The 11,775-nt window shown below is 42.7% G+C and overlaps 1 protein-coding gene across 1 annotated transcript; it reads right to left on the bottom strand.

The window, feature by feature from the left end:
- Positions 1–216: 216 nt before the first annotated feature.
- On the bottom strand, positions 217–11,006 carry APOBEC2 (apolipoprotein B mRNA editing enzyme catalytic subunit 2). The gene is made up of 3 exons (XM_040535926.1): positions 10,657–11,006; positions 2,483–3,030; positions 217–1,918 (listed from the first exon to the last, which is right to left on the bottom strand). Exons 1-2 carry the CDS (start codon positions 10,782–10,784, stop codon positions 2,490–2,492), a joined length of 669 nt encoding a protein of 222 aa, XP_040391860.1. The 5' UTR covers positions 10,785–11,006; the 3' UTR covers positions 217–1,918; positions 2,483–2,489.
- Between the last annotated feature and the right edge of the window lie 769 nt (positions 11,007–11,775).

Below are 11,775 nucleotides of genomic sequence, written 5' to 3'. Positions count from 1 at the left end.
CCTATGTATACGTTTTGGCTGTACGCAACAGGAGGAAAACGGTTTTGAAAGGGGATCCTGGAGACTTGTAATGACACCTAGTAGGTGTATTTTGTGTGATACGATTGATACGGCACAAAGAACTTTTTTTTTTGTCTTCACATATGAATGACAGGATGTAAAAAAAAAAAAATCGTATGGAAGGCAAGGTTTGTTTTCTGCCTTTTTTTTTTTTTACTGCTTTTGTAGTTGAGCTGTTGTGTGCAGTTTGGTGTTTGTTGTCACCAAATAAACACAAATCAGTGTATTGAACCACTGCTGTACACTGGAGTTTGGAAAATTAGGTTCCAGTGCTGAAGAACTCTCGGCATTTCCCTTGTTTGTTTTTTTCCCCACTGTCCCATAATACCAAATCTTTTGACTTCTGTCATGCTGAATGCTTGTGAAAATGCCAAATATGTTGAATAAACCTAATAGATAAGACAGTCAAGATTTTGTTGTTGTAAAATAGGGTTCCTAGTTACTTTTTGTGACCTGTTAAGCGTGCGGAGCCTTTTCTGTTTTGTGTGTTGTGGATGAATCTGTATTGTATGTTTTCTTTGTTTATGCAGATCTGCAAATTCTGTTTGTCTTTAAGAGCTTCATACTGTTCCTCTCTGTTGACTGTCCTTTTTTTTTGTGAACTTCTTGCTATAGCTGAATCCACAACTCAGAGAAATAAACTGAGTAAAGCAAGTAGGAACTGGGAGTATTGAGCCGATCATGAGTGAACATCAGGACTGCTCATTGATTTAGTTCCTGTGCTTATTTATGTTTGTTTCTTAGAGCTAGTGGCAAAGACACGAAATCCACAGTGGCTGCACAAAGGTGTTCTCACTGCTGCTTGTTTTTGTTGCCTGGAAAGTTTGTGCCAGAATTGAGTGCAGTCGAGTGAAGAGACTTCTGCAGTCAGGGGGTGTGTGGGTGTAGCACCCTTCCAGCCCGCGACAATGCAGCAACATCAAAAAGTAATTGGAAGAACAACCCCTGTCTGACTCGGTTTTCTAGCTGATGAGCTTCCCCGTGACCTTTGTTTGGTCTGAGTCTTGTTTTACATGGAAAGCACGATGCCCCTCTTTCCCTCTCTGTGTCTCCATGCTTGCACATACTCATGAAACTTTCTGGCACTGCGTAACGCTCCCTTCTCGTCATGCTGCGCTTTGGAAGGAAACATTTCATACGTGGCTGTCCCAGGATGTCTCACTTGTCAGATTAATTTTAGGACCTCTTTGAAATAGAGAAGGAATAACAATGCTTTACTTCTTTTCAGTGGCTTCCAATTTTATTTCACTTTCCTCTTCCCAGATTTATATCACAGACATCATTGAACAAGGGGGAAAAAGGTATTTGATGCATTTGAAATCAAGTACTGTTGGCTCCGTCATAATTGTACAATCGATGAGTTAACCCTAATTTAAATCACAGTTACTATTATTGAGAAGGACAAAGAATAAAAACTTTTTTATTCATCTTAACTCCCTTTCTTTTTAATATTTATGAAGTATATTCTTTCTAGATACGTTTATCTAATCAGCAGCTTTGTTCTACGATCTCTTCTCCTAAAGTAGTCCTGGTATGCGAGGCCTACACCCTTGTCCTGTAGATTCACTGCGATCCATTTTGTTCGAGGCTTAAACCACGCAGTTTGTTGCCTTTTCTTACAGCAGAGGCAGCACAGGTTTGTTTTGGGAGGGGGAGAGGGAGGGTGGGTGCAGAAGAACAAAAAATAAACCAGAAAATCCCAGACACCAAAGGTGTTGTACATGTATTGGTAATCCATCAGAGCCTAATCTTGCAGGAGTTAGTACTGCACCTGCTGGAGTCGAAGCTTCGGAAAGCAGGAGTGTCCTAGATGCCAAGTCTGCCACGTCTCTCTTCGCAGATCTTTCCTGAATTGGTCCTGGGAAGAAGAGAGAGGTGTGTTAGAGGCTTCACCTGCTTTTGTGTTTCACTGCTTAAATAGGTGACTCCAAGGTGATACTAACTATCCCTTAAAAAAGGAATTGCAGTAACTGACTTCCTGGTGTATAGCTTTTGTTCCGGTTTTTGTTCTAGAGTGCTAGACTTTGGGGGCGGAGGAAATTCTATTTTCTGTACATTTCTCATGCGCTTTCACATGTGTTTGGGTATCGTGCCTGCAGGAAACGGGTATTTTTATTGCATCTAGTGACCCTACCTTTTAAATCTTATTTTTGTTTTCTTGGAGGTGTTTGAGGGGAAAAAAGAGCTTTCAATCTCTGAAGCTTCTGCTGTGAAGAAGCCAATTGTATCGTTAATACCTTTAAAGGGGGAAGGTACTGCCTAGGAGAATTCTCAGTATTCTGGTACCGACAAGCACAGCTGGGTACCTGTGGGAGTAATAGTAATTGGAAATGACTCTGTTGTGCCTTTAACAACCTGAAGAAAAAGAGGAATCTAGTACTAACGCAAGGAGCAAGGTGAGCAAATGGAAATCCTCACTCACGTGAGCTTCAGTGCAGAATCTCAGCCAGCTTTTCCTCATAATACTGGAAGTTCTCTTGAATGTCCTCCCACGGCACGAAAGCCTTTGCTTCCTCTCCTTCCTCCTGTTCCACAAAGTTCTGCCAGACATACTCAAAGTCTTGAGGCTTCATAATCCTCAGCTTGCAGCCAGCTGACTTCATTTTTTTCAGAGCAGCCTGCATTTCTGGCTCTTCCCACATGAAGAGGCGCCCTACCATGATCGTCAGGCGCAGGTTCTTGTTCTTCTTCAGGGTCTCGGTTATCCGATCAGCGCAGGTCACGCAGGGACTGGAGGAGACGTACCAGGTCACGTTGTAGCGGAGACTTGATTCGCACTTGGGCAAAATTGTGTTAAAGAAAGCAATTTCTGCGTGGGCAGCTGCGTGCTCATCTTCCAGGTAGCCCCGAGAAGTCACTGACTCTTTGCCTTGGGTCTCGACAACGTAACACAGGAAGGTTTTGTTCCTGCCTGAGCTGTATTCCACGTTCCTGAACTGGAATTTGAAAAATATGGCTGGGAGGCGCTCCCTGTAGAAAGCGGAGAGGAGAGAAGCATTTCAGAGGCACATAATAAAGGGTTATAGCGTTGGCTTAGTTCCTGCGTGGTCTTGGACCAGTTCAATCTATCATGGCTGTCTTTTGCCATGTGTTGAAAGGAGATGTTTCCTCAGAAAGGACAAAAACGCATTAAAACCGACTGGATGGTCAGCTCCTTTTACTGCGTGGTAAGGCTTTCAGACCCATTCTGAACACCCGGTCTTTTTTCCTGAATTTTGACAAACTTGGGCTGTGCTTTTCTGCTGTCTGCATAGAGGTACTTGAAGAGCTACTTGCTGCTTAAATGCATTTTTTGAGACTACAAAATTTACTGTACTCTGGGCCGTTCGTACTCTTCTGTCAGTATGCTTCTGCAACGTTAATCTGTGAGATCTGTTGTCCTAATTGTTCAGGTAGCTCTGGCATTACTAATTAATGTTTTACCCTCAGTGCTTCTGCAGTCTGGATTTCCTTTGAGTAGAGGCACGTGTGACTGACTAGCTGCAGTTCGTACGTGTTCTGGTTTTACTCTTCCAGAACCAGTTGAGTGCTAATATTCAGTAGGGTTATGTTGTGGCTTTAGCTAAATGTGAATATCTAAGATCAAGCGTGACTTTGCTATGAAGGAGTGTTTTTCCCTCTGAAGTTTGATAGCTGCCTCATGGACACTACCGATAAACTTCAGTCACTTCTTTTTAATTTGTTGTGCACCTTTTCCCTTTTGGGTTTCTAAACTAGCATAATTCCAAGTGAACTATCACAGCGAGACGTGTTTCCACTTCTCTTGCATCCAAGCAGAGTGGTCTGCTGTTACGTAGGGAAGTTGAAAGTAGCTCCTTAAAATACTGTGTATAGCTTTTATGTACTACTGAGTGAAGAGGTGAAAAAAGAAAGCTGCATCATCTCCAAGTACCTGTTTCTTTCTAATGGAGTACCAGCTTTTCGTGAGTGTCCTCTGTAGCATCAAACTGTGGAGTACATTGGTACAAGAACCAATGCTCGAAGGATGTGAGATGAAAAGATGCTGACAATGTGCCTTGCGACCTGCTAAATGCTACGAAGGATGGGAGCGAAGACTGCAAAGTAACCAAAGCGAAATAACGAAAAATAGTAACGCAACATTTCATTTGCTGCATGCTAGTAATCTTCCAGGATGTTGTAATCCTCATCTGAGTTTTGGGTGGACCTATAACCTTGATATTCCCACTGAAGCTCTAATGAATCTTTGTAAAACAGTGAGTGCCTTATTCATCCTGTCTCTTCTCCAGTCAGATTATAATGTCAGACCTCTCCAGGACGTACAGCGGACAAAGGTCAGGAGAGATTCTGAGACTCCTGGAAATTTTAACTGGGGAGAGCAACGAGGCTGCAGGAGTAGGTGGCAAAGTGTCGTTCTGCTGAGGGGAAAGAATTTGTGATGCAGCATCATACAAGGTTTCTCCAGAGGTGGTGGAAACAAATGGTATGGAAAAGAGTGAATAGACTCGAGATCAGTATGCTGTGCTCCCCTAGTCCTGTGGGAACAGAGGGACTGCACTGTCGGCTTGCTAGTGTAAATCCTGCTTTGCACCACAGTGAAAATGGGGGATGGTTGCAGGTCAGGAATAGGGACTACCTGTGAAGGGCTGAATCTGATGCCCTATAAAAATCAGTGGATGTCTTCCTGTAGAGTGTAATGGATAAGGCTACGCTCCTATAGGGTGTAAGGATAGGACTGTATGAAACACCTGGAACAGCATGGTGTTCCCCAGACCTGAGCGACTGGAATGTGAATGGCTCAACAGAAAGACCAGTGTGGGGACCAGGCATTGAGGAGCTCTTCATATGACACCTTGCTGCAATATGTACTGAAAGCAAATGGATTTTTGCATAGAAAAGGATTAGAAATAGTGTGCTATCTAAAAACATAACTTCGAGTAAATTACAGCTATCATCAAGCTGCTTTAGTTGTGCTGCTCTAAACACTTAAATGCTTTCTTCCATCAGTGTTTAATTCCACTTAACAGAGTTTCAAAACTTTACTGGTATGTGTATGTTCATACTTGTCGCAGCCAGAGATTCTTGCTGCCAAAGTCCTTTGGCATTTTTGGCTTTTGAGAAAGTTAAACCATAAAAGAATAGCCTCCCTATTTAATATTTTATGATACTACAGTAGTATCTAGGGTGCATTTGGGCCTGCTACGCACATTCGCAGTAAAAGGCCTGGAGTTACAGTTCACACTTCTGCTTTGGATTTCCCAACAGCCCGATTTTACAGCTGAACAACTTCGCTTGGAATATCAGTGCGCTATATCAGCCAGATAGCGCGAGAGTTGCTGTGGTTAGGTTGGCAGTTGTGCTCTGTACGGAGAGAGGAAGATCATTAGTCTTCAAAATGTAACAAGATGTACAAGTCGAAATGATTTAGTTCAGAGCATTGCAGCTACGCTGGGAATATCTACTGTTGCTGTCAGTCAAGGAACACCACAATTCTTTTTGCATTTCGTTGATTCATAACAATGCAAGTTCAGAGTACAAGTCTGACTTGAAAAAATATTACTAGAAGCAGGTTTTCAGCTGCTTTTTTAACCGTACTAAGTGCTTACACTGTTCAGTTCTGCTTAGATCAGTTCTATACAAGATGGGACTTAAACGATAGAAAAGCCTGTTTGGGACCCTTCTTGCTATTACTGTTTTAGCTGGCAGTGTATTAATGAGGGATGAGAAGCAGTAATGTAGATACAGGCTTTTATTTTTATTAATAAGCGAATAAATAATTCTGTTCTGGTGTGATTTGGTCTATGGTTCTCTGGTTTGCATTGCGAGTTTCCACAGGCCTACATAAGGGAAGTTTGCACTGGCATGCAAAGCTTCTAAACTACCCAGAAAGACTGCTTTAACTTCCATTTCGTAGCGTTTTCCATCTGTTCCCTTACTTCATATGACTTAGTTACCCGTTGGAGCTAGTCTTGTTTTCTTTAGGATGAACTGCAAGGCTTCCATTGATTTCATTAAGAGCATTATCAGACTCTAATTCAGCATAGCGCCTCTTATTCCCTGAGCTCCTTTTGTCTTGTTCTTGGAGGCTATTAAAAAAAAAAAAAAGTACATCCTTGGGAGAGCAGCACTTTTCCTGCTTTATATCCTAGATAATTAATGATTCTTCAGTTAATGATTTAATGATTTTTTTAAAGATATTTTTGAAAGTCCAGCTGAGTGTGACCAACAAGCCACCCATTGCCTTGTTTCAAAGGTAAGTTTGTGAGGCTGCAGTAAGTTGTTTTAAAATAACATCATATATCTAAATGTATCGCATCAGAGTCACACGGACGTTCATTCCTGATTTAAGTCTCTTGACCGCAAAGCAGTGACATCAGTGATGAAATTAAGTCTGTATGTTTTGATGAACAGCTTAAACAACAGTGGACTGCTCCAGGATGTATTGACTCACTGGTGGGTTTAGTTGGGCTTTCTAGACAAACTTTTTCCTTATCATCTAGGTGTCTAAGATTATCTGCAATGTTCACCTCAATCTGTTCTCCTAGCGGCATGGAATATGCATCAATTTAATTAGTACGTTTCTGATAAAGAACTCAAACAAAGCCAAGGGCATTTTCCAAGTCTAAGTAATTGGCTGAGAGCTTGGAAAACTTGCTTATAGTGGTTACAGAATCAACCAATAAACTGTGTTTGCTAGTTAGCAAGAATCTCCTTAATCCCATCTAAACCAGACGAGGGAGGACATTTTGGCACAAGTGTGAATTGTAAACGCGAGCCCTGGCTGGGCTTAGCTGCGTCCTTGCTACGTGACTCTTCCTAGCAGTGGGGACTTGAGCCTGGTGTCTCTGCATAACAGGAATGCCCCACAGCAAGTGATGCAGCAGTGAAAGAATGGGAAAGAAGGAACCGTGCGTGCTGTAAGATCGGAGGTGTGTTTGGATGCTGTGTGCTGCATAATCTCTCCTTGGAGTTACAGAGTGCTTGGCAGATGACCCTAATAACTGACTGCAAAATGAAGTATCGTGGTGTTTATTTGGGTAGCTTCAGACACTTTACAAGCAATTGCGAATCAAAATACGTCCCTGAAATAGCTGTGTCATCTGCTATGAAAAACAAAGCCTGCTTCTTTGGAAACAGAGATCTAGCTTTGAATTGCTTTCTTTCCGTTCCTGAGTAAATCACTAGTTCTTGGCAAGCCTGTTCTCCCATGATTGAATGGCAGGTGGCTTATGAATGTTAATATTATCCTTATTTTACCCTTTTTTTTTTTTCTTGTTCTAACCTTAGAGAAAGGGAATGCCAACAAAATATACCGAGGAGATGCAAGTTCAGTTCTTGTGTTTCTTATGCTGGAAGCTGTACTGCTATAGACGCTAAACATAAAAATTGTGTTGTCTTGCATGTAACTGTATAAACTTATTAAAATGCACAAATACCACTGATTTCAGTAACTAGGCTAATTGCTTTTCTGCCTTTTTTTTTTTTTTTGCGGTTAGAGAAGATGTTTTGTTGCCATTTCCCTCTCCTTACTGGCATGATATTTGGTTTAGGACTTGCACATGAGGTTTATGTATATGGAAGGTTCCTTAAATTATTTACAGGCACCGAACTGTCAGAGTGCTCCTAAAAATCATCTGTTCTAATGATAAGATGCAGGTGGTCACAGCTCACTTGCGGTATATGGGAAGGTAAAAGCTGAAATATTATTTTTCCTGCTTCTGTGGAGGTCATTAAATGGTGCTCTTTAGGGATTTTCTAACCATCTCAAGCCTAATTTATCCAAGTGCTTGTCCTGGGTAGTAGCAAGGCTGTTTTGTGATCTGTTAGATCACATTAATATGAAAATATTGAAACTTTGAGGCAAGAACCTCAATCTATAATGTGTATTTAAGTACCTTGAAATAAGGTAGACTGGAGGAATGCAGCAGCTGCCCAGCGTGGTCACAATGCCCTGTGCCATTGCATGGCAGGTAGGAGAAGAGAATGAGAGAATAAAAATGTGGGATTGTCTAAAAACTGCAGTAAACTAGTAGGACATATTCTTTACATTTTTTTTTTGGTATTTATACTTGGTCTTAAGTTACTGGAGCCTATAAGACAGTGTCCTTTTGCTTGCTCTTCAACAACTGTTCACAAATAAACGTTCTCATGCTGGGCTCATTGATTATAGAAAGTCTAATGATCAGCTCTAGGAGGAACCAAGGGTTTATCACTACTAGGAGGAACCTCATTTACACCCTGGGTAAAGTGTAAATGAATGTGTCTCCTTAAACATCATGAAACGTACACAGCAGGGGCTTATATTTATCCAGGGCTGTGTTGACAAAAAGCACGGGGGGGGCTTAATATTCTTAAACAGAGTGATTAGGTTCCCAGCTTTTTTCATGTAAGCCTCAGCTTGAAAACTTGGCTGTGTGTCACAAGATGCCCCTAATCCAAGGGCTAAAACTGAAACGCTTGAGTAGTAGACAGTGTAATTGAATTTAAGTGCTTGCACAGTTGCCGTTATGTGTTTTCTCATAATTCACATAACTGTCTTTATTGGCTGAAAATTCATGAATAATTAGAAAATCCAAACAGTGATCAAACCAGGTCGAGGCACAGCCTGTACTGACGGGGTCCTTAAAATGAAAGTAAAAATTGCTGGATTTTTCTGTACCTCTTTCAGGGCCCTTTGGGATTTCTGCTTTACTTCCTCATTCTCACCTTGAATAGCCAGCATACCGGTAATAAACTAATCATCAGGGGATACTTGGTCGTGAGTCGTGCAGGAATTCACCAGATCCTTCTAAACACTTTGCAAATAGTGTTACAACGATCACAGAATAAATGATCACGTACTGACAGCTCGAGGGTCCCTCACCAAACGTTCGAGTACTTTCATTTTGGAAACTTAAGTTCTTGCCTTGCTTGGTATCAGCGTATGGTATGGTACTAGCTGATTTTCACAGCTTAACATACGTAGATGCCACAGCACAGACTTTAACTCATTCCTAGAAAAGCCTTACCTGAGACTGCCTTGTGTCACCTGGGGATCTTGCCCTAGTCCCTGTGCCCTGGTAGGGTTCCAGCAGTGCGGCTCCCTCCTAAGCCTCAGGAGGTTGTTATCCTATTGTTAACCCTTTCTTTTTGCAGACACATCACCCCTCACGTTCCTGCTGCTGCCTTTTAAGTGTAGAAAGTCCTGCCACAATCTGTAACAGCCTTGTCATTCCAACAAATCTTTTCATTGCAGCATAGCACTATGAAAGTTTTTTTTCCAGCCACAATTAGCACACCAGTTCCTACCCAGGTTGCTGGGGTTAGCAAGGAAGTCTGAAGATAGTGCCCAATTCCTTGGCAGTCCTAATTGCAAGTTGAGTGCTCTATGGCTGAAAAAAACATAATTTCCTGATGAGATTCATTTAGTACGTGTTCTATGCATCTAGGAGTTGTCACCACGTTTGTCATTAGTCCAGGTTCAGTTCATAGCAGAGGAATGTGCTTTTCTTAAAAGTCCCTGTTCTAGCAGATGTATTATTTGCATGATTGTGCACGACAGAGACTAAAGGCTGTGAACAGCCCCACCACAAGAAGTGATTTTCAGAACATATGCTTTTTAAGAAGAAAATTGTTTTTTCACCCCCATGCAGGGACATAACCCAATTGTGCGAGATGAAACCTCATGCATGCTTTTCAGAAATGCCAGCCAAATTTTATTTGCAGAGCCTTTCTTACCGGTGGTCCTGTCACAGGCAGAAAGATTCCAAGTGGGATTTTAGAGTCTGGCCTGAGGTTTGCATAACAGCAGCTGGAAGAAATCGTGGGTTTGGGTTATATGCTGGGAGCACTGCCTTGGTGACTTCCGAGGGAGTCTAGAAGGAAGAGCTACATAGGGCATCTTGATACCACTACAACGAGCATTTTGAAATGCTTAGAGATAGCAGATTACACAGTTTTTTCTACTTGCAGCTGTCAATTACATCTGACAGAGTTCAGCTTCCTAGCAGATCTCTGTTATATCTGCCTCTTTCAAAGGCCAGGCTCCCTGGAACAAAAGGAGCTGCTTGCTGCTTTGCAGTCTTGAAAACTGCCTATTGTTTTGGTGCCCTTCTGTGAGTTAGGCTTTTTGAAAGTCAGGTTCCAGCTGTGGGTGTGGAGCCCTTGAAAATGTGGACTTCTCACTCTCTTGAAAAATCTGTCCCTTAGGTCCGTAAAGTAAATCAGCCATAGCAGGGGTATTTTTCCTAATCCACAGACAGAGAAACTTTCAGACAAGAGCCACTGATCACACCAAGAAATCAATATTCAGCGTTCATCAAGGACCCATACCTTCCATCCCTTTATTGTCAGGCAAGTCACCCCACTGCAGTGCGCTACGAGGGAATTGGTGAGTACTGTGGAAACAGACCTGCTTGTATGAAAACAAATGGATTTGGCTGCCCGCCTGCCTGGGGTGAATTCATCCCCTGTAAAATGCATTGAAACTTTTAACAAAATCCCACAATAACGAAAGCCGTACTTAAACCATTTAAGACTACTCAGAAGTGCGCTGGCTTAGGGTACCACCTTTAATTACCCAGCACCAGAGCTGAGGCAGGGACCTTTGAAGATCCCCGTTTCAGTCTTTTGCACCCTCTTTATAGCTAAACCTCTTACCCTGTCACGATTTCAAAGGGTGGCAGGTCTTCCCGCTTCACCTTCTTCTTCTTTTTTCCCTCGCCCTCTTCTGCGTTGTCAGGTTCACCGTTCTGAGCGTTGCTGGGCTCCTCCTGCTTTTCTGCCATCTTCTTGGGTATAGGGACAGTAAGTTAAGGCCACAGGGAAAAAGAAAGCAATTTCTGAAAGCTCTCAGGGAGCGGAGACAGCAGAGGGGGGAGGGAAAAAACAGAGCTGGGAGTTCCTGCACTACACGCAGTTGTCAGGGGCTAAATATGGAACAAAGCAGCAATGATAGAGGCTGGATGGGTAGGGTGACCCAGGGCTCTCAGATGTCGTCTCCTTCCCTAGCTTTCACTAGGCCTTTTTAACAATCCCTCGTGCTCCCTTTTTAATTTAAAATTAAGTGACGACTTCGTTGTGGGCGGGCTAAGCGATGGATGGAAAATCATGGAAGCATCAGCGTCTGTTTATCCGTTAGCATGACAGATAGCTGGCAAGGTGCAGAGCTGGCAGGGTCTCCGTCTGCCTTCATTTGCCAGCTTATTATTTTGCTAACCTTGAAGGACCACTGTTTTGGCTCAGGCAGGAGGGGAAAGGGGTGGCCCACATTTGATTTGCTGAAAAATCCCCGTTGTTGTGGATTTGGCCTCGTGGGCCACCTGGAGTGTCACAGCAGGGGTGCCCAGAGGAGCAGTTCTTTCCTTCCACCCTTCTCTTCCACGGAGGGACACAGAAAACAGGAGCTGAACAGGATGAAGTCCTTGGGCTCGTGGAAGTTAGTGCTACAGATCGTATCAGCATAAATGCTAACCAGACTTTATCCCAAATATCCTGAAGTCAGGCTTATAATTCACAGTGGGACAGTATTTCTTTTGCAGGAGCTGAACATCTGCACATTTTTCTGTTATTTTTTCTCATCCCTGCCTGAATGTTTGAAAAATGCCCACTGCACTGGGTGTGATAACATAGCTAAGAGTAAGGACTTGAAAAATTGATGGGCTTAGTGATTCCTGCAGTATTCTTTTGTTTCTTTCCTCTTTGCTGCTGCAGTGGTTGCAGGTGTTTGATGAGTGATTGCACAGGAGCCAAGGAATCAGATGGACAGGAGGCTGCGGA

This window comes from Cygnus olor, chromosome 24 (genome assembly GCF_009769625.2).
Source record: "Cygnus olor isolate bCygOlo1 chromosome 24, bCygOlo1.pri.v2, whole genome shotgun sequence".
Taxonomy (NCBI): domain Eukaryota; kingdom Metazoa; phylum Chordata; class Aves; order Anseriformes; family Anatidae; genus Cygnus; species Cygnus olor.
Note: the sequence above shows the minus strand (reverse complement) of the source record. Positions and strands in the feature narration are given on the sequence as shown.

Coding starts and splice junctions, on each gene's coding strand:
- APOBEC2 (XM_040535926.1), bottom strand. CDS start 10,784: ATGGCAGAAAAGCAGGAGGAGCCCAGCAACGCTCAGAACGGTGAACCT. Junction 3,031..10,656: donor CCCTTTGAAATCGTGACAGG/GTAAGAGGTTTA, acceptor CGCTTTCTACAG/GGAGCGCCTCCCAGCCATAT.